This window comes from Oncorhynchus gorbuscha, linkage group LG03, assembly GCF_021184085.1.
Source record: "Oncorhynchus gorbuscha isolate QuinsamMale2020 ecotype Even-year linkage group LG03, OgorEven_v1.0, whole genome shotgun sequence".
NCBI lineage: Eukaryota > Metazoa > Chordata > Actinopteri > Salmoniformes > Salmonidae > Oncorhynchus > Oncorhynchus gorbuscha.
This window is the reverse complement of record NC_060175.1, coordinates 62,489,674-62,513,103: the sequence shown is the minus strand read 5'-3', so window position 1 is coordinate 62,513,103 and position 23,430 is coordinate 62,489,674. Positions and strand designations below refer to the sequence as shown.

General features: G+C 42.5%; 1 protein-coding gene across 7 annotated transcripts; it reads right to left on the bottom strand.

Annotated features, from left to right (window-relative positions):
• Nucleotides 1–496: 496 nt before the first annotated feature.
• LOC124031676 (dystroglycan 1-like) lies at nucleotides 497–22,653 on the bottom strand. Of its 7 annotated transcripts, none has more exons than XM_046343218.1 (4): nucleotides 22,143–22,653; nucleotides 20,137–20,204; nucleotides 16,160–16,749; nucleotides 497–5,417 (listed from the first exon to the last, which is right to left on the bottom strand). In XM_046343218.1, exons 3-4 carry the CDS (start codon nucleotides 16,526–16,528, stop codon nucleotides 3,132–3,134), a joined length of 2,655 nt encoding a protein of 884 aa, XP_046199174.1. In that variant the 5' UTR covers nucleotides 16,529–16,749; nucleotides 20,137–20,204; nucleotides 22,143–22,653; the 3' UTR covers nucleotides 497–3,131. The 7 variants fall into 7 exon arrangements, with proteins under 7 accessions (XP_046199174.1, XP_046199176.1, XP_046199175.1 ...); XM_046343220.1 differs by lacking the exon at nucleotides 20,137–20,204 and having other exon boundaries at nucleotides 22,143–22,196; nucleotides 22,291–22,653; XM_046343219.1 differs by lacking the exon at nucleotides 20,137–20,204 and having other exon boundaries at nucleotides 22,143–22,196; nucleotides 22,367–22,653.
• Nucleotides 22,654–23,430: the final 777 nt, after the last annotated feature.

The following is a 23,430-nucleotide window of genomic DNA, read 5'->3' as shown; positions in this document are numbered from 1 at the left end:
GATCTGATCAGGATTGTGATCATGTAAAATGCCTCACTAGCTAATGTCTCAGTCTCCATACTGTCTCTAAGTACACTTACTGTAAACATGTTAAATCTTATGGACATTAACCATAGCTAATAACCCAATCTCATGGAAGTATTAATATATGAAATGTGAGAAAATGTTTACAAACCCTGAAATAGGGGCGGCAGGTAGCCTAGTGGTTAGAGCATTGGGCCAGTAACTGAAAGGTTGCCCGATTGACAAGGTAAAATCTGTCGTTCTGCCCCTGAACAAGGCACACCCACTGAACAAGGCACACCCACTGTCCATAGGCTGTCATTGTAAAGAATTTGTTGTTAACTGACTTGTCTAGTAAGTAAAGGTAAAAAAAAAAAAATTAATAGAAGAAATGGTAACGTGATAATTCAAAACCAGTGGTGGTGAAATTCAGTTTTCACCAAGGAAAAAGACTGAACAGAGAAGGGAACATACAGTGTCTTTGAGGCTTTACAAATAGTAGTTCATCTTTATTAATATATTAATATATTTATTAATATACTTTATTCACATTTTTTCATAAAACAAATTTGAGACTGTATCAAAAAATCTGTAAAAACATTAGATTTTTTCAACCATTGTTCCTTATGATATAAGATATGAAACTTACATTATTCACTTGTTTTCATCCCCCCATCGTATTCTTTGCAGGATGCAATATTTTCAGGTGATGGAAAAGTAAAATAAAAATGTATCTCCCGTCCCCCACAAACTATTAAAGTTGTTTTTGTTTTATGAAAGCGTGATCATAAATCTAGACAAACAAAATATAAAATGATTTCCACCCAAACCAACTCTACTGATAAAACAGTAACATTTTGGAGATCTTCAGTTTCATAGGCACACCATTAAGTACATATACTTGTCCCCATGCCTCGTCTCAACTAATAATGACAGAGGCAGGCAGAACACTAACGATACAGTGCAGCAGCATAGAGGCAGAGAGCAGTGATATTACAGTACGTTCCCCCTCAATTTTCTTATTTCATTTACTTAATGAAGGTTAGTCTCTCATTGTGATTAAATCTCTTTTGCAAGAGACCGGGGGGGTGGGGGTGGGGGGGGGGGGGTGTAATACTACAAGCGGGATCAATGATTTATCCAGCTAACATATTCTGAAATAACTTATTTTTTGGAAAGATGAGCTTGAAATGGGCATGGTCTAAGTGACTCAACCAAAAACACATGTCTATGTTTAGCTTTCTTAATGAACCAGAAAATCAATATAATATAAATATATATATATATATATATTTTTTTTTATCAAAGTCAGCTACCCTACTCATTGATCCTGCTTTGTAGTATACCTCTCTGGTCCTAGGGAGACCTGGTCCCCAAAACTTGCATCAACAACAGCAACAAACAGTTGACCAATCTAGTAGCCTTATTCTTTACTTCCGTCAGTTCTCTCTGTTATCTAGTCACAGCATCTCATTGGCCCAGCATTATGGGCCCAAGCCAGCCATGCTTTGTCACTACCTTGGCAACTCCGGAATAATCAAAGTCAGCTAGCCTACTCAGTGATCTCTCCGTTTCAGGGACGAGATCAGCAGCAAGTTAATATGCTGAATATAATGTCATTATTACTCCTGTTTTGTAATCCCATTACATTAATAACAAGTGTGGGTCACTCACTATGAGTCTATGATTTACTTGTTGATCAAGTACCTGTATAGCAGAGAATATTTCAGTCACATGATTTGTTAAAGAAAACATTTTTTTGAATCATGTCCTTTTTAGGCTACCAGTAACAAATGTTTAGTTCTACAAGACACAAAGGGCTAGTTTTACTAGGTGTCTTACACCTGTTATTTTCAAGAGGGGATACAACCTACAAGGATAAACAAATGGTAACATAAGATACGTTTCCATCCAATTGGAGAAGAAATGGCATGAAGGAAACATGAGCATTTTCACATCAGTGGTGTTTTTCTACCCAATGAACTTGTTGAGGATACAAATCAGTGCGTGATGTAGAAAGTGCACACAAAATGTACTTTTTCGCTTAAATTCAATGTGTTTCCATCGCATTTTGAACTCTACCAATAATTTTGTCACGAAAACTGTTAAATAGCATATGTACCTTGGTACAGTATGTGTACAGATACAATGCGGGTATGCTGTGCGGGTAGGCTAGTCTACATGATGGGATTATTATGGATAAGAGCTAGAATATTTTTGTCAAATGGCAGTCAAGCATCGATCATCATTGTCATCAGAATAAGACACTCAATATTTATTAGAAAAGAGCATCAAGATCACCATGCACTTTCACCATCCTGTGAAGTTTGTCATAAATGATTTAATCTGTAGCCTAATAAACTGCATGGAGGACAACACACACACACCATATCATTGTGTGACTCCCAAGTTAACTTCGATATGATTTATAAAATGGAACCGAAACTACCTGTTTCGATCACAGCTGCCATGATTTTTATCTTTATTTATACAGATTGACTATACTCTGAGAAAAACTGTGGATGGAAACGTAGCTAGAGATTAAGAGAATAATATAAATGTACGATTATGATGTAAATAAAACATGGTTTTAGTCTGCCTTTTTGTCTTACTCCATACTAAAAATAACAGTGGCAAAATCTTAGTAGATCTAGCCCAAAGAAAGATAAAAGCAATACAATGTAATTTGTATAAAGATTCACTTTGTGAATGACAGCCGCCTAGTCTGTTGTCATGGTGACATTTGATCCAAGGACTCTGCAGCCCGCTCTTCCGCATTTTCATTATTTTCTATACAATAGAAACAGTACATCTTCAAAGATAAAAATGATTATTCTTGGCAAGAACCGATTTAAAAAAAGATTATTATGCAAGATTCGAAAGCACAACTATGATGGACAACAAAAGAAAGAGTGCTGGAGTTTCAAACTGTCTCTGTACAGTTTTCCTGTGCCAGTAGTAGACTTATACAGTACGTTTTCATAGTGGTCGCTCATACAGGTGTGGTCACCTACTCCATCCATGTCGAAGCCATCTTAATCTACAGTACGTGTGTAAAATCCCTACGTAAATTGTTTTCATACAAACAACTGCTCTCATCCATCCCAAAGCCAAGGCTTTTGAGAGCGTTACGGAGGAACGTAGGGAGGTGGTGACCTGTATGATGTCATGTTCTTGGGGCGGGACACTTTCCCCTCAATGGGGACAGTGAATGGTGGAGGGGGCTGATAGGGGGGTGCATTGGGGTCCTCATCCTGGTAGATGGAGTACTCCAGGAGATCCTGGTTAAGTAGGGTACTGTGAGGGCCAGCCATGTTGGGGTACTCTGGAGGGGGCAGGGGTGGCTTCTCCTCCTGCAGGATTAGGGGAATACTGGAGGGCGGGAGGGATTTGGAGTCGTCTAGCTCATCTGCAAAGATAATGGGCACGCCTTTCTTGATAAAGGTGGCCTGCTCCTCAATGGTCATCTTGCCCTTGCGCTTCTTGCGGTAGCAGACCATTGCGATGACGCCGGCGATCAGCAGTAGTGCCGCGACCACCACAGCCGGGATAACCGTGTGCAGGTAGACATCATCACTGGTGCTACGACCCGTGCCAGGGGAAGGAGTGGCTGGAGGGGGAACAGGGATAATCACCTCTCCTGGGGGCACAAACGTGTAGGTATGGCACTTGTTGGTGCCGCGAACTGAGATATTGATGGGTTTGAAGTCTGGCTCCATGGCATTGGAGAAGGCCAGAGTTGGCCTGCCCTGGGGGTCGGAGATCTTTCTGCTGAGGACGGTGATCTGGTCCTTGGGACAGGGGCTCTGCTGGAGGCTGTTGTTGGTCCACTCCACCAGAATGGAGCCCTTGGTGATGCTCCGCAGTGTCAATGTGCTGGTGTTCCGGTCGCCCAGTGCATATGCCAACTTCTTAGTCAGGAGGATCTTCTTGTGGACGTCGTTGGTAAGTGTATTGGGTTCGCCGTAGAAACGGGCAGCAAAAACGACAGAGGGTTTGTCGTTGACTGACAAATGGTTGACATGGACCTCAAAGGCGTCTATGGTGCTCATGCCTGCCTTGTCGGTGGCCAGCATGAAGTACTCATGTTTGCCCATGTGTTCTCTCTCTGGGAGACCGTAAAGGAGCTGGATGGTGCTGTTGAACTGGATCCAGGAGGTCTCGCTCACCGCCTCGTTGTGGTTCTTCCGCAGAGTCAGACGCAGCTTGTCTGTGGTGCCGTCCTCTTTGTCGAAGAAGGTATCTGGAGGAATCTTCACCTCAAAGTAGGTCCCGACCCAGGCGTTAACCTCGTCGATGGGATTGCGTAGCTGGGGCTTCTCGTTGTTGTAGTCAGGAACAGGAGACAAATGGGTGGTGCGTCTGGGTGGCTTAGTTGTGGTTTTAGGTTCCTTAGGCGCTGGAGTGGAGATCTTGGGCTTCTTGGTTTTCTTGCTGGTGGAAGTCTTGGGCCTTCGAGTGGTGCTTGGTGGGGTGGGCAGAGCAGTAGCCTCTGGAATAGCAGGCTGGGTCATAGTAGGCTGTATAAGGATGGTACTGGTGGTGCCCAGGATCCTAGTGGGCTGAGGAACCCCTATAGTAGGAGTGTGGGCTATCTGATCTCTTAGCCTGATAGTGGGCTTCACCGGCAAGGGCAAGGGGCCACGGACAGGGGGCACAGAGCTGTCAGTGGCTAGGGAGATGGAAGGGGATGTGGGGGTAGGAATGATACGAGTAGGGGGCTCGGGATGAGTCGTTGGGGGGAGAAGGGAGGGCACAGGAGTGGGGGTGTTTCCCAGCTGCCTCCTGACCCGTTTTACCAAGTGGGGCTTCTTGTTGACGATGTGCCAGCCCACCACTGGGTAGCCTAACTTGAATGACATGGACCCGTCTTTGGCAGGTGTTTGGACGCTGTTGATATTCGGAATGTTGGACTGGTCAAGGGCACAGCCAAGCTTCCACGACAACAGGGCCCCATTCTCCACCACCTTCTTGGCATTTCCAGGCCCGGCCATGAAGGCGGACATGTCGAACAGGCGGTTGTTGACGACGGGGACCACCTTCATGTGCTCCAGAGTGACACCGGAAAACTTCTTCATGCTGGCCAGCAGGCTTACCCTCTGCTGGGCGTCCATCTTGGTGAGGTCAGCATCCAAGATGATGGTGAGGACAGTGACGGGCTCCTCATTGCCGCAGATGAAGGACTGGAGGTTGTTGCTTTCAGCCTGGAGGGCAAAAAGTGCCGGCTCAGTGTCGGCTCGCTCTTCTAGATGCACCTCAATAGAGAAGGCCTCCAGACCATGGCCACTGTTAATCTCAGAGCGGGAGATATGGTGGACACCTTTGTCCTGCTCCAGGGCTAGGCCTTGTAGGATGCAGCTCCCAGTGTCCCAGTGCAGCCAGGAGGGTAAGCTGTCCTTTCCAACCTCAGTTAACTGCAAAAGGAGAGAAGAAAGCTTTAGAGATGAGGGGAAGTTATGGCTCATAGATATAACACTGAAAAGAGAGGGTGTTTCACACAAAAGGCAGATTCTGCCAATGAAAACGTACCCAACTGTACAGTAATCTTAAGGGTATTATTATAAAAGGGCTACAGCCCTGAAGATGGAAAACCCAGTTTTACTTTTTCCATTCAATCATTTCATCTGTGTATTGCTGTCTCTACCAACCTTTTGTTGAAGTGAGCAGGAAGCTCTGCTCAGTTACCACCTATTCACAAAATGACAGTCGCCCGAGTCATCACCCCTTCATTTTGAGACATTACGATGTGACAGGATATCATTCCCAATAATACAAGGAGCCAATATTAATCTTGTCCCATTCATAAACTCCTTATTGAACAAATTGCACTACAGTAAAACTCATTCAGCAGTGATACAGTGAGAAAAAAAACACACAGACATAATAATATGGATAGCATTGCAAATATGTAAATATTTGGCTAGTTATTGAGAAGCCTAAGGCTGAAACAAATTGCTGCAACAGAATGATCTGGCCTAGAGTATGTTAAATATAAAATAGAAAAATGTGCAGTCAGGTTCAAAATAGCCATACGAGCTGAGAGACGTAGAAGGGGAAATAGGAAATAATCAAGCGGTTGTGGTTACGTCAAGTTAAGCTTATTGAGCTGGACTACAATACTTCCCAAAAAGTATTGGTTCTCTCCATTCTCCATCCACACACAGATTTAAGGTAATTTTTTGTTCAGCTGTAATGGCTGTTCACAATTACAAAGAGAGCTGGCTCTTATGTGCAAGGTAAACTCCTCAAATGTATTTCAGCATAAACAGGAAGACTGGAAGTACGGTATTGTGATCAAGCAGTTGGGCACCAAGGATTACGGAAATGAGGTAGAGGAACATACAGAGTAGAGGTCGACCGATTACCGATACCAATTATTGGACCCCAAAAAAAGCAGATACCGATTAATCGGCCGATTTTTTTTTTGAACTGTGTAATAATGACAATAACAACAATACTGAATGAACACTTATTTTAACTTAATATCAATCAAATCAATTTAGCCTCAACTAAATAATGAAACATGTTCAATTTGGTTTAAATAATGCAAAAACAAAGTGTTGGAGGATAAAGTAAAAGTGCAATATGTGCTATGTAAGACAGCTAACGTTTCAGTTCCTTGCTCAGAACATTAGAACATATGAAAGCTGGTGGTTCCTTTTGACATGAGTCTTCAATATTCCCAGGTAAAAAGTTTTAGGTTGTAGTTATTATAAGAATTATAGGACTATTTCCCTCTATACCATTTGTATTTCATTAACCTTTGACTATTGAATGTTCTTATAGGCACTTTAGTATTGCTAGTGTAACAGTATAGCGTCCGTCCCTCTCCTCGCTCCTCCCTGGGCTCGAACCAGCAACACAACGACAACAGCAACCATCGAAGCAGAGTTACCCATGCAGAGCAAGGGGAACAACTACTAGAAGGGTCAGAGCGAGTGACGTTTGAAACACTATTAGCGCGCGCTAACTGGCTAGCCATTTCACTTCGGTTACACCAGCATCATTTCGGGAGTTGATAGGCTTGAAGTAATAAACAGCGCAATGCTTGATGCTCAATGAAGAGCTGCTGACAAAACGCACTAAAGTGCTGTTTGAATTCATGTTTACGCGCCTGCTTCTGCCTACCACCGCTCAGTCAGATACTTGTATGCTTGTATGCTCAGTCAGATTATATGCAACGCAGGACACGCTAGATAATATCTAGTAATATCATCAACCATGTGTAGTTAACTAGTGATTATGATTGATTGTTTTTTATATGCTAGCTAGCAACTTACCTTGACTTACTGCATCCGCGTAACAGGCAGTCTCCTTGTGGTGTGCAATGAGAGAGAGGCAGGTCGTTATTGCATTGGACTAGTTAACTGTAAGGTTGCAAGATTGGATCCCCCGAGCTGACAAGGTGAAAATCTGTTGTTATGCCCCTGAACAAGGCAGTTAACTCCAGTGCACCTCCAGAGTCCAGTACGTCCTGTGCCTGCTCCTCACACTCGCCCTGAGGTGCGTGTCACCAGCACGGTACCACCAGTGCTGGCCCCATGTATCAGGTCTCCAGTGCGCCTCCACAGTCCGGAGCTTCCAGCGACAGTTCCCAGTCCGGGGCTTCCGGAACCTCAAACGACGGGCCACAGTCCGGAACCTCCAAAGACGGGCCACAGTCCGGAACCTCCACCGACGGTCCACAGTCCGGGACCTCCAGCGACGGTCCAAAATCTGGAACATCCAGCGACGGTCCCCAGTCCGGGGTCTCCAGCGACGGTCCCCAGTCCAGGGTCTACAGCGAAGGTCCACAGTCCGGGGTCTTCGGCGACATCCACGGTCGCCGGAGACCCCGGACAGGGGTACTGTAACACCCTGGCTTTAGATAGCTCTGTTTTCTATATATTTGTGTGTGTGTTTCAAATATTTAACTGTACTAGAATGTTTAAGGGCGCTAAAAATGTTTATATTGGTTATCAGTACCGGGTTTTTTGGCAAGGAAAATATCGGATATCGGTATCGGCCGAAAGTTTCATATCGGTGCATCCCTCATTTTTATATATTTGCTAAAAAATCTAAACCTGTTTTCACTTTGTCATTATGGGGTATTGTGTGTAGATTGATGATGAAAAACATGTATTGAATACATTTTAGAATAAGGCTGTAGCATAACAACATGTGGAAAAAGTCAAGGGGTCTGAATACTTTCCAAATGCACCATATGTTCATGGTATCGCCTTTGGAGAAAACTAAAGATCTTGTTTGTATTTTCAATATGAAGTCCATCAGGACTCTTTCAAGGCCAAGTGCAATCAACATAAACATTTTCCTGATTAAACTATGCTCCTTTCCAATAAATATTGAGGGTCTTATTCTGGTGACATGATGATCAATGCTTGACTGCAGTTTGACAAAGAAAAATATTATCCATAATAATCTCATCATGTAGACTAGCCTCCCTGCACAGTATGCACGCACCATATCTGTGAGCTGTTGGCTAGAGTGCATGTGCCAAGAACAGAGTAGGCGCATTTGCTATTTAACGCAAAAAGAATTTGACAAAACTATCAGCAGAGTTGAAAATGCAATGGAAACATTGAACTTTACATTTTTATTCGGTACAGGAAAACTTAAACAAAAAGGTGCATTGTGTGCACTAGTCATCACATACTGATTTTTATCTTCAACAAGTCAGTTTGGTGGAAACAAAAAATATAGATTTTAGAATATTTGCATTAAAATCTGTCGCCAATTGGATGGAAACCTAGCTATAGGTCACCCATATCTATTTCCCTTAACTTTCCAAACATTTATACATTTTTTCTCTTTCTTTCCATAAAATGTTCTTATCTGAAGAGAAAAAATATGTACACTATAAATCCCTAGAGCTGCAATTACACAACCGGACAACTAAAACCCTCAAGAAAGCCATTCTCAAATCCAGAACCCAGTCAAAACAAAACCATCAAAATCACAGCTCTGTACTCAGGTAAAACATTTTTGAGCCAGGAACACTCACTGAAATTGAACTGTTAGCCATGTTCTCCTCACTTTCCTCCACCTTAACAGCAGACCCACTATGTCTACATGCTGCATGAACTGTTAACAGCTCCTCAACAACCAGAAGGGCCTCCAGAGTTGCTCAGCGGTCTATGGCACTGCATCACAGTGCTAGAGGTGTCACTACAGACCTGTGTTCGATCCCGGTCTGTATCACAACCGGCCGTGATCAGAGTCCGATAGGGCGGCGCACAATTGGCCCAGTGTCGTTAGGGGAGGGTTTGGCCATGGGGACTTTACTTGGCTCTAGCAACTCCTTGTAGCGGGCCGGGTGCCTGCAGGCTGACCTCGGTCGTCAGTTGAATGGTGTTTCCTCCGACATACCAGGCGACTGTTAAGAAGTGCGGTTTGGTGGGTCATGTTTCGGAGGATGCATGACTTGAACTTCAACCTCCGAGCCCGTTGGGGAGATGCAGAGATGAGACAAGATCAGAACTGGGGAGAAAAAAGGGGTGAAATAAAATAAAAAGTGACAAAACCGGTGGATCTAGCTTCTCCGCCAGCTCCTGATTCTCATCACAAGACACAGCTTTGTCACCCCGAAAACCCCAGAGTCAGTCTTCCTGTGAATACTCACTAATGTCAAAACATTCGTTTCTAATCGACCTGGCCCGGGTCCCCTGGAAGGATATTGACTTCATCCCGTCAGTAGAGGACGCCTGGTTGCTCTTTAAAAGTGCTTTCATCACTATCTTAAATAAGCATGCCCCATTCAAAAAATGTAGAACTAAGGACAGATAAAGCCCTTGGTTCACACCAGACTTGACTGCCCTTGACCAGCACAAAAACATCCAGTGGCGTTCTGCATTAGCATCGAATTGCTCCCGCGATATGCAACTTTCAGGGAATTCAGGAACCAATATACACAGTCAGTAAGGAAAGCTGGAAGTCCATGGAGAATAAGAGCACCTCCTCCCAGCTGCCCTCTGCACTGAGGCTAGGAAACACCGATAAATCTACGATTTAAATACGCATTTTCCTACTGGTGGCCATGCTGTCCACTTGCCTACCCCTAGCCCGGCCAACAGCTCTGCACCCCCTGCAGCAACTTGCCCAAGCTCCCCCGCTTCTCCTTCACCCAAATCCAGACAGCTGATGTTCTGAAAGCGCTGCAAAATCTGGATCCCTACAAATCAACTGGGCTAGACAATCTGGTCCCTCTCTTTCTAAAAATTATCTGCCAAAATTGCTTCAACCCCTATTACTAGCCTGTTCAACCTCTCTTTTGTATCGTCTGAGATCCCCAAAGATTGGAAAGCTGCCGCGGTCAATCCCTCTTCAAAGGGGGATACACTCTAGACCAAAACTGTTATAGACCTATATCCATCCTGCCCTACCTTTCTAAAAACTTTGAAAGCCAAGTTAAGAAACAGATCACCGACCATTTCGAATCCCACCGCACCTTCTCCACTATGCAATCTGGTTTCCGAGATGGTCATGGGTGCACCTCAGCCACGCTCAAGGTCCTAAACAATATCATAACCGTCACCGATAAAAGACAGTACTGTGCGGCCGTCTTCATCGACCTGGCCAAGGCTTTCGACTCTGTCAATCACCATATTCTTATCAGCAGACTCAATAGCCTTGGATTCTCAAATGACTGCCTCGTCTGGTTCACCAACTACTTCTCAGATAGAGTTCAGTGTGTCAAATCGGAAGGCCTGTTGTCCGGACCTCTGAGAGTCTCTATGGGGGTGCCACAGGGTTAAATTCTTGGGCCGACTCTATTCTCTGTATACATCAATGATGTCGCTCTTGCTGCTGGTGATGCTCTGATCCACCTCTACGCAGACGACACCATTCTGTATACATCTGGCCCTTCTTTAGACACTGTGTTAACAAATATCCAAACGAGCTTCAATGCCATTCGCCTCATTCTGTGGCCTCCATCTGCACTTAAATGCAAATAAAACTAAATGCGTGCTCTTCAACCGATTGCTGCCTGCACCTGCCCGCCCGACTAGCATCACTACTACCGAATATGATTATTCAACGCCGATACCGATTATTGGAGGACCCAAAAAGCCAATGCCGATTAATCGGACGATTATTTGTAATAATGACAATTACAACAATACTAAATTAGCACTTAATAATGTGTGCCATGTAAAATATGTGCCATGTAAAAAAGCTAACGTTTAAGTTCCTTGCTCAGAACATGAGAACATATGAAAGTTGGTGGTTCCTTTTAACATGAGACTTCAATATTCCAAGGTAAGAGGTTTTAGGTTGTAGTTAATATAGTATTTATAGGACTATTTATCTCTATACCATTTGTATTTCATATACCTTTGACTATTGGATGTTCTTATAGGCACTATGGTATTGTCAGTGTAACACTATAGCTTCCATCCCCCTCGTCGCCCCTACCTGGGCTCGAACTAGGAACACATCGACAACAGCCACACTCGAAGCATCGTTACCCATCGCTCCACAAAAGCCGCGGCCCTTGCAGCGCAAGGGGAATAACTACTCCAAATCTAAAAGTGAGTGACGTTTGAAACAGTATTAGCGCACACCCAGCTAACTAGCTAGCCATTTCACATTGGTTACACCAGCCATTAGGCTGATAGGCTTGAAGTCATAAACAGTGCTGTGCTTGCGAAGAGCTGCTGGCAAAACACACGAAAGTGCTGTTTGAATGAATGACTACGGGCCTGCTGTTGCTCAGTCAGACTCCTCTATCAAATCAGACTTAATTATAACATAATAACACACAGAAATACGAGCCTTTGGTCATTAATATGTCAGGATTTGGCCAGGGTTGTTCCGGTTTTTGGTCACTAGATGCCCCCATTGTGCCTTTTGACCTTTTGTTTTCCCTTGATCCCCATTATTATTTGCACCTGTGCCTCGTTTCCCCTGATTGTATTTAAACCCTTTGTTTTCCTCAGTCCTTTGCTCTGTGTTTGTATGTTAGCACCCAGCCCTAGTACTCTGTGAACTCTTGTTGATCCCGGTGGACTCTCTTGTGGAATTCTGTTTTTTTGTTCTTGTTTGTATGTTTTTGAGTATTTTTTGAGGCTTTTTGTGCTATACCTTCCACCTTGTGGATTTACCTTTTGTCTTGGAGGATTACCTTTGTTCTTGTGGAATTCCTTTTAAGGTTGTGGAGTTACATGTTTTCCTGAAGAACTTCACTTTTTACTTCATTAAATACACCGTCTCAAGTACTGCTGTGTCTGCCTCATCTTCTGGGTTCTGCCAACTATTCGCTCAGTTGGTTAAGTGACTGTTTCTCACTCTGGGGACCCGGGTTCGTAACCGGGTCCTGACATAATATGATCGAATCGGGAAACTATAATTTCGAAAACAAAACTATTATTTCAGTGAAATAAGGAACCGTTCGGTATTTTATCTAACAGGTGGCATCCCTAAGTCTAAATATTCTTGTTACATTGCACAACCTTCAATGTATGTCATTACATAAAATTCTGGTAAATTAGTTCACAATGAGTCAGGCAGCCCAAACTGTTGCATATACCCTGACTCTGCGTGCAATGAACGCAAGAGAAATGACACAATTTCACCTGGTTAATATTGCCTGCTAAACTGGATTGGTAGTTATAACTAGTGATTATGATTGATGGTTTTTATAAGATAAGTTTAATGCTAGCTAGCAATTTACCTTGGCTTCTACTGCATTTGCGTAACAGGCAGGCTACTCGTGGAGTGCAATGGTTCGAGCGTTGGACGAGTTAACTGTGCAGTTGCAAGATTGGAACCCCTGAGCTGACAAGGTGAATGTCTGTCGTTCTGCCCCTGAACAAGGCAGTTAACCCACAGTTCCTAGGCAGTCATTGAAAATAAGAATGTGTTCTTAACTGACTTGCCTAGTTAATTAAAAGGTATAAAAAATATATATATTTTAAAAATTATCGGAAATCGGCGCCCAAAAATACTGATTTCCGATTGTTATGAAAACTTGAAATCGGCCCTAATTAATCGGCCGTTCCAATGAATCGGTCGACCTCTACTCTGGACGGTTCTGATTTAGAATATGTGGACAATTACAAATACCTATGTGTCTGGTTAGACTGTAAACTCTCATTCCAGACTCACATTAAGCATCTCCAATCCAAAATTAAATCTAGAATTGGCTTCCTATTCTGCAACAAAGCCTTGTTCACTCATGCTGCCAAACATCCCCTCGTTAAACTGACTATCCTACGCGATCTTTGACTTCGGCGATGTCATTTACTCAGCAAACTGGATGTAGTCTATCACAGTGCCATCCGTTCTGTCACCAAAGCCCCATATAGTACCCACCACTGCTACGTGTATGCTCTCGTTGGCTGGCCCTCGCTACATATTAGTCGCAAAACCCACTGGCTCCAGGTCATCTATAAGTCTTTGCTAGGTAAAGACCCGCCTTATCTTAGATCACTGGTCACCATAGCAACACCCACCCATAGCACGAGCTCCAGCAGGTATATTTCACTGGTCATCCCCAAAGCCAACACTTCCTTTGGCCGCCTTTCCTTCCAGTGCTCTGCTGCCAATGACTGGAACGAATTGCAAAAATGACTGAAGCTGGACACATATCTCCCTCTCTAACTTTAAGCATCAGCTGTCAGAGCAGCTTACCTGTACCTGTAAACAGCCAATCTGTAAATATCACACCCAACTACCTCATCCCCATATTGTTATTTATCATATTGCTCTTTTGCAACCCAGTATATCTACTTGCAAATCATCATCTGCACATCTATCACTCCAGTGTTAATGCTAAATAGTCATTATTTCACCTCTATGGCCTGTTTATTTCCTTTACCTCCCTAATCTTCTACATTTGCACACACTGTATATATATTTTTATATTGTGTTATTTACTGTACATTTGTTTATGTGTAACACTGTGTTGTTGTTTTTGTCGCACTGCTTTGCTTTTATCTTATCCAGGTCGCAGTTGTAAATGAGAACTTGTTCTCAACTGGCCTACCTGGTTAAATAAAGGTGAAATAATAAAAAAATATATAAAAAATAGCACACAGAGAAGTGTCAGCTAAGTCAATACCTGATGAACCTCCTCTACTGTGACAAAGCACATGTCAACTAATAGAACAAAAGACTCACTGACAAACTGACTTCAACAGATCACTTGGGGAAACCAACTATCTTCTCAGAACACAAATAGAGCCTAGCGTATCAGTGTCACTCAACCCAACAAAGAACGTCTCTCCTAAATTGACACATGAATCAAACTTATTCTCAACCTTCAGAGGGTACACTAGATATGATATCTCTGCCCAGGTCTCAGCTAGAGACACAAGAACCACCTTTCTCACTGGGGAGAACCATTTCCTGGAAACCACTTTCTAGTTTGAAAAAGAAAGTCCCCACACAACTAATTATCCTCACTATCTAGTTTCAAATCAGCACTAATCTGAACATGAGTAACTTCACAAACTGGGGACACCTCAAAACTCTCCTTGAGAGCCTCATTAAGATTTTTCTAAAACATGGTTGGGGTCCACCTGTGGTAAATTCAATAGATTGGACATTAATTGGAAAGGCATACACCTATCTAGATAAGGTCCCACAGTTGTCAGTGCCAAAACCAAGCCGAGAGGTAGAAGGAATTGTCCCTAGAGCTCAGAGACAGGATTGTGTCAAGGCACAGATCTGGGGATCTGAGAAACAAGATTCTCTGGTCTGTTACCAAGATTGAACTATTTGGCCTGAATGCCAAGCTTCCCTAAGGTGAAACGTGGTGGTGGCAGCATCATGCTGTGGTGATGTTTTTCAGCAGCAGGGACTGGGAGACTAGGCAGGATCGAGGGAAAGATGAACAGAGCAAAGTACTGAAACATCCTTCATGAAAACCTGCTCCAGAGCGCTCAGGAACTCAGACTGGGTTGAAGGTTCACCTTCCAACAGGACACGACCCTAAGCACACAGCCAGGACAACCAGTTGAGTGGAAAAGGTGAAGGGGTCTAAATGCTTAACCTTGTTGATTTGATGATGTTTCAAATGTTTAAGTTGGAATTGGGGCTGAAATAGTGGAGGCAGTGCTCCTGTTGTCTTTGTCCTGACTTGTAGTAACTCCGTGGTTCTAAATCAGTAGTTGTTAGGTAAACTATCAAATATTAGCTTGCTTGACCATGTTGCGGGTCATATAAACTGTTTGTTACTTGCAATATTTACTTTGTGGACTTCACCGGACAGACGTTGCTCTCTGGTTATTAATGAAGCAAACTTATGTGTAGTTTAATTTATTCTGCCACTCTGTGACTGTTGTCTTTTTATTGTCACGGCCTTATTGTGTATCACGCTAGCGTATGAACTAATAGATTATAGAGCAAACAACACAATTATCACAACATAGGTTGCAAAATTGATTTTTTACTGGCTTGGCTTCCTCTGTAATTTTACCTAGCACCGCTACTGGTCCAGCTCTGTCTCTCTTGACCTTGGTCGGCCAGTCCAAGCGGATTACTAATGTTCAGATGGTGACGAAACATAAATACGTACAAAAAAGGAGAAATACAAAAGGCATGCCCAAACTAAAAACTCAAAAAACTAACTGAAGGCTTCATGGCCATGAAATGGCTTGCAAGCTGGGACACTGACTGACAACCATGTTAAAATGGCAGAAAGGGAAAGGGAAATACCTAGTCAGTTGGACAACTGAATGCCTTCAACTGAAATGTGACCTGTGCTAAAAAGGGATACTTTGGGATTTTGGCTATTATCTACTTCCTCGGAGTCAGATGAACTCGTGGATACCATTTTTATGTCTCTGTGTCCAGTATGAAGGAAGTTAGAGGTAGTTTTGCGAGCCACGGCTAAATAGCGTTAGCGTGTAGCAACTTCCTTCAAACTGCACGCATACACATAAAAATGCTATCCACAAGTTCATCGGACTCTGTGTCCTCATTGCCAAAATCCTGAAGTATCCCTTTAATGTAACCGTGGCAACCCCTGGACCCGGCTGCTGCCACCTGGGATCAAGTGTGGAAGTGTTACCTAGATATGTTTCCTAGATAGTGTGTTGCCTACCTGTGTGCTAACACTACACTACCTACTACATAACAATAGCCCCTCTAGTAATTTAATAGGAACGTCTTAGTAATCCTATTTGGTAGTAACATCCTACTCATGAGTGCTTACCTGAACATTACAACTGCCATTCGTCAACCTGGGTGGAATCCTCAACTGGAACCCCTGGCCCACCACTGCTGAAGAGTCTGGGATGCCTACGGGGGCCACCTCTGTGACCGCAGCCAGGGATTCTGGGATACCCATGGAAGGTCCCTCTGTGACAGAGGCTGCAGCATTCAAGTTGGAGAGGACAGAAGAGTGCATGGAGGCTTCCAGGTCCACCAACACCATCTCCCCCAGGCCCTCCACTACCGGTCCCCCAGGTACAGTGCCCTGGACCAGAGCCACCAGGACACCCAGCACCAGAGTGATAGTTCTGCCTAGAGGCCTGGTTCTCCGTACACCTCCATAGTCCCAGCCTCTCTGTTTACAGTGCATAGTGGTAGGCCTAAGTGTTCCCCACCTCCTCTCTTAGGACTGTTTCAGGGCCACATGCACTGGAAGTCAAAGTGATGGAACGATGGTGGGTTGTTATTTCTGGATGTTTAATGTCTTTGTTGATAATTAATGAGGTTTTATTTTGTGTTTTCTTTGTTGTTTTCCTCTATTATCCATGAAGAGTCCGTGGCAGGTAGTTAGTCAGCCATGTTAGTCAGCCACTGCAAAGAAAGAGAATCAACTCGTGTAAGAATCTGATCGATTTTTTAATTAATAAACTCATCAAGCATTATTTTCCTCCAAAAGACCACTCATGCTTGAGCGAGCATGACCTTTTTCAACTGTATAATAACAAAGAAAATTCTCAGATATTCAGGGTTGGGTTTTACACAATTTTTAGAGAGTGAGAAAGAACCTTTTGCCAACAATATTTCAATGCAATGGCCCATGAAGTGGGCGAATGTATCAATGACAACAAAACAAACGACTGGGGCAAAACTGGGAGCTAAAACATATTTACGAGTATATTTACATATGTACAAGTTTGTTTTTGCCTTTGTCACAGTAATGATGAACTAGCAATCTAATGGGAGGTCTGACTAAATGAACAAGCAGAATCTAAAACAATAGATTAAGTACAAACAGGTGCGAAAAAAATACAGAAGACCAAGCAAAAAGTAGTATTACGATACTGACTGAGAAAATCGAAACATTTCAAGTGCCATAATAATTTGCTAAGAGGGTATGTTGATCTCCCACTGATCTCCTCTTTGCATGTCATAGAGTTTTTAGAATAGCAGTTCTCGTGAATTGTCAGACAGAGTCAAAGGTAATTTGTCTTGGTTGTAAGTTTTAATTAGGTGCCCTTGGGGTGGGTATTAGAGCCTAGACTGTGCCAACCACAATCCTGTAGTGCTGAGACAGGCAGCCCAGGGTCGGCCAATCGCCTGGAATCCTAATGCTAAGCAAGCTAGGCTGTGACGTCAGCTCATCAGAACTAAAACAGACCATCTTTAGGAGTAACATTTGCATAGAAAAGAGCATTTACATGACCTAATGGGGAAAATTAGACCTACTCTTTACAACTCTGACAGCTGTTATTGCCTGGTTGCTAATTAAAGGAGAAAGTTCAGCACCACAGACATATAAATATATATATTGACTCTGTTCCGCCAGCCCGCTCAGAGGCCAAACGCTGTCATCACATTGCTTTCGCTATCAGATGCGATCGATGGCAAAAGGCCTCAACTTAGATGCAAAGGCAGCAAATCATCTAAAATTAGGGTTAAGTGCTTTCCAAGGGAGCCTTCACTCATAGTGATTCAGTCTACAGTCAAAGATGAGAGCCGATCATTTGAGCATGGAAAGAAAATTGTAACGTTTTCGTGCTTTGATTCATTCAATATATCATACCTTTAATCTCAGTCGGGCACTTGCTTCTACACTTTTTGATGGATGTATATCTTTACAGAGGTAAGTAGAGATGGATATCTTTACAGAGGTAGGTATAGATGGATATCTTATTTTTATTTGACCCCTTTTTCTCCCCAATTCTGTGATATCCAATTGGTAGTTACAATCTTGTCCCATCGCTGCAACTCCCTTACGGACTCGGGAGAGGCGAAGCTCAAGAGCCATGCATCCTCCAAAACACGACCCTGCCAAGCCGCACTGCTTCTTGTCACACTGCTCGCTTAACCCGGAAGCCAGTCATACCAATGTGTCAGAGGAGACACCGCACAGCTGGAGACCGAAGTCAGCGTGCATACGCCCGGCCCGCCACAAGGAGTCGCTAGATCGCGATGGGACAAGGACATCCCGGCTGGCCAAACCCTCCCCTAACCCGGCGACGCTGGGCCAATTACTGCAACACAGCCTCGGATCGAACCACTCGGGAGGCCCAGAGATGGATATCTTTACAGAGGTAGATAGAGATGGATATCTTTACAGAGGAAGATAGACCATTGCCAGCAGCAAGCACTAGTGTTTTTGCCACAGAATGGGATTGTTATGACTAGATCACCACCTGGGTAAACTGGAAAGTTAAATTAAGCCCCATCCACAGGGTTCCTTCGATCGGCACTGTCCTGCCTCTAATCTGCCTTGCTGGATGTAGACACAACACCATATCAAATGCATGGCTTACTCAAAAATGTACCGCTACAAGGCAAGGATACATATTTCCCATTTCTTGTTGAAGCATAATTTGAAGAAATTGGCAAGTTCTTAAATATCTATTAGACTGAGTTGTCAGTCATCTGCTTTTCAACTTGAGAAGATTGTTAACCATTTGTTTGACCAGTAGATGGCTTATTTTTTTGGCCCACTGATGCCTTACTCCTTAACCATGTTGAGACATGCAAAAGTAGGCTACAGATCCCAATCAAACCATCAGAGATTATTCTAGTCTGCACTCTCCCCGCATGAGGCTCTCTCCTCTCCTCTGCTAGGAGACCCTGACTCAGAGCAGTCTGAATAGAAACACAGTTGAGTCATGCTTTCTATAGGTTTCTAAAGCTGCCTCCTTGAAAGAGACAAGGCCAAGCTGGCAAACTGGTAGGGCCTACATACAAAGAGGTTGTTAAATTCCAAATAAATAGAAAAACAGCCCTAGGCCTACATTATGGACTGCTAGACTCGATCATCCAATTCACTTCCCTTTACTTAAAATGTAAGAGCACAAACAAGTAAAACACACCTGTCATTTTTACATAAAAGTGTTTATATTTTGTTTAGATAATACACCTTGCAATGCTCTACAAAAATCTCTTTGTGCCACAGTATGCATCAAAGCGAGCGCTCTAGTCACTATGGCCTAGATTCTATCATATTCCCATTTCCTGAACATGATTCAATCATGTGTTCAAACCAAGGCTTGATTTCAAAGCCCATTTCATAAACAAGCAAGACAAGTATTTTATGTGTTGCTGTTCGCACCATATGTAACTACAGTGCAATAGGAAGGAGGGATATAATGCAATCAAAACAAACACAAAAGCAGTGAATTTCATAAGGAGTCAGATGTGTCACACCCAATTGTAAAGACTTGAGTAGATTTTAATTCATGTGTCTATTGTGTCTGTCTGTTCTTCTAAAACAAGTGCATCTCTTTTCAGTCGTAGCCTATATCCAACAGCCATTCCTGAGAACATAGATCATTGACATAGGCCCTAGTTGGAAGCCTCAGTTAGCCATGATTAGGCCATCTGTTAAACAGCAGGTGCTTTATATTCAACAAAATGCCAAGGAGCATTTCACTATAGAGTAACACACATCCTCCTATAATAGGCCTTGGTGATATAGGCCTAAGAAAGAACGTCCTCTGGAAGCTTTATAAAATTGATACTTTGAAGATTTCAAGTTTGGCAAAGTTGCAATCAGGGAAAGTTGTAATCTTGAGGTTTGTCAGTCACCTAAATCACAACCAAACTGTGAATATAGATCCTCCCCACTCATACAATAACATAAAACAAAGGGTTCAAACCAAAAAGCTTTTTTAAAATCATTTGAATAAGGCCTTGGGGCTGTGCAAATAATTATATTAGGCCTTCAATGTCTTGCGTAAGGTAAAGCAAATGTTATTACCATGCCAATGGTTTCCTACCTACTGTATATTTGCAGTCAAAATAGTATAGCTCTGTTCATCCCCATATAGAGTGTCTGCTCCATACGGTCACTACCAAGGAAAAATAGTTTACATTACATTCTATGCTTCATTCCCCTTTACAATTATTTGCCTGTTATTTGAACTGTACAGTGGGAAATAATTTAAAACAATAAAAAATAATTGGGCCTCAAATGCAGTGGCATTAAGAGCAAATTTAATTGGCTGAAGTAAAAGATCCCAGAAATGTTCCATACAGAAGCGTATTTCTCTAACATTTTGTGCACACTTTTGTATACATCGCTGTTAGTGAGCATTTTTCCTTTGCCCAAGTAATCCATCGACTTGACAGGTGTGGCATATCAAGAAGAGGATTAAACAGCATGATCACTACACAGGTGCACCTTGTGCTGGGGACAATAAAAGGCCACTCTAAAATGTGCAGTTTTGTCACAACACATCCACCAAAGCAGCCATTGGATAACACATGATCTGAATATTAAATATATCCACTAGACAAGTGTGCCTTGCAATCTCAGATGACTGGATGTTCCATATCCCTCTCTAAGAAGTCCATATCCCTCTCTAAGAAGTTAACCAGTCAGACCCCAACCATTGAACAGCTAACTAGTTGCAGGGCAAGTAATTTAGCTAGCTAGTAGTAAGTAGGCTTATTAATGTTGACCTTGACATAGGGGGTATGTAAGCTACCTTTAAAAGGGGTGAAAGTAAACTAACATTGCTGCGAAATCCAAGCAGCAGTGTCTTGCGATTAAAATTGTAAGACAATATAGCCAATAAAACAGTTAGAGAGAACTCAACTGATTTAGCGAGTTATTTGAGTTGATCAGGGGTGTAAGAATGAATCCAAACTGTTGAAAAACGTTCAACTAAAACGAGAGATTATACTGGACAAATTAGAGCAAATCCCTCCCGTTTCGTTCCATTTGCTTCCGTTTATGAAGCGTTTGGCAACAGAATTACCGTAATGAATACATCCCAGGTCTGAAAGCCAAACGATTAGCTGTAGGGTGAGACAATGTAGCTAACTAGTCCTAAATTAAATATCTAGCTAGCTAAACGAGTCTAGGTCAAATAAATAAAGACCCCCGGTATGCAAAATATGCGCGCTAAAAAATAAGTAGCTAACGTTACTTAAATACGTTCATATTCATATAGCTAGCAATAACCCTATATTCACAGAACTGACAAACGGCTAACATAGCTACTAAATTAGGTCATCAATTATTTAACATTGGACTATTTCGAGAATTCAGATACACCAAAATAATAAGAATCTGCCATTACAAAGGAGGGCCCTGCTTGCCCCGATTCGCGTGGACTGTTCGCAAGCTAGACATTGCTAACTAGCTAGGTTCCTTTTTAGAATTCAACATTATAACGTTAGCTAGCTAAACACTTGCAACACGTCAATCGAAACGCAACCTTTTATCGGTGAAAATGCATTTTCGAACGTGAGTGGATTGTTTTGGTAGCAAATATGTAATACATGAGTTGTAATAAAGTATTTGGAAATAATTCCATGCAGACTACAGTGCTCGAGCGAGAGATGCACCTGTTATACGCGGAAAACGGCTCACGCTTTTAGCCAGCTAGTCGTGTGCTCGACCTAGGTAGGCTCAAGCTACACTAAAACCCTATCTTGCCCAAAGTAGTTAGCTCACTAGGTTAGTTATGAAATCCACGTAGACAATCGATTCAATGCAAAATACGAACGTGTGGCTTATTTTCTCCCGTTGCCATCCATTATTTGAGCGATGTTGACGAGAAACGAAGTATGACCACTGTTGTTAACCTTCCGTTGAGAAGATGCAGTCTAATCGAGGAGTGTGCTAGCTAAGTTAGTCTTTAGAATGGATGGTAATGAAAGAGACTAATAATTTAGGAAATAACGTTAAATATGACACTGCTGAATGATACAACTGATTAATTTTGTGAAATAGCTACCTATACTATTGAGAGATGCAGAAGATGAAACCCCAAACTGACCTTGTTATTTTTGGTAAGACATTCATTCCTCTTTTCTCCCTTTCACTTTCTCATCTGTAGGAAAATAAAACCAACTCAAAAGCCTACATATCCATCGTTTAAACGTATTGGGTGTCACAAGAAATAAAGACAAATTGGTAGGTCGAACCTGAAAAGTCACCGCTATCCTGCTTAGTTGTCAAGGTATTTTTAAACATCGTAGCATAGTCAGCTGAAAAGGTTACCACTGTGCAAGTCTCCTCCCCCACTGCTGCTCTGCTCTCCCGTCATTTTCGGATCTTCAGGTTGTGGCCATCATTTTTCTGCCTGTAGATGACTCCTCCCCTTTTCAGATTCGCACCCTCATTTGTTTTTGACAGGGCCCAGGTAAAATGGGCCATAAATGCATCTACACTGAACAAAAATATAAACGCAACATGTGAAGTGTTAGTCCCATGTTTCCTGAGCTGAAGTAAAAGATCCCAGGAATGTCCCATACACACAAGAAGCGTATTTCTCTCACATTTTGTGCACACATTTGTATACATCGCTGTTGGTGAGCATTTTTCCTTTGTCCAAGTAATCCATCCACCTGACAGGTGTGGCATATCAAGAAGAGGATTAAACAGCATAATCATTACACAGGTGCACCTTGTGCTCGGTACAATAAAAAGACACTCTAAAATGTGCAGTTTTGTCACAACAGAATGCCACAGATGTCTCAAGTTTCGAGGGAGCATGGATGCTTACTGCAGGACTGTCCACCAGAGCTGTTAGTGTGACAGGTTAAAGGAAATATTCATAGCCTGTTATACATTAAAAAGTATTAGTAAATCCATAGTATGTGAGGATCTTAAAACATCTAAGGTTAAAAAGATGCATTCGGTATTAGTTGATAGAGATTGATAACATTCATATAATTGTGTTAAAGTTAAAATCTGTCAAAGGGTACGAATTGTGAGAGTAATGTGTAAACGTTATATTGATTACTTTATTTTGTGGTGCCTAAAAGTGTTAATCTGTGATCTACGAAATGCTCTTAATCTATGAGCCGGAGATCGATTGCTCTGGTCTCCACCCATATTCTTGGGGGAAATCGCAGTCTTTTCTCATTGAACTAAAAGTTGAATTGAGAATACAACACCGTATCACTCTCGTGATTATTTCTCCCCTGTTTTCAGGTACTTTATTGGTGATAAAATAGTAATTTAAATGTTATAACTCGCTAACATGTCAAGAGTGTTTAAGGTGTGTCTTAGTAACGTCTTGCGGAAGTTAGATTTAAGTTTGAAGAGAGTAATATTAGCCC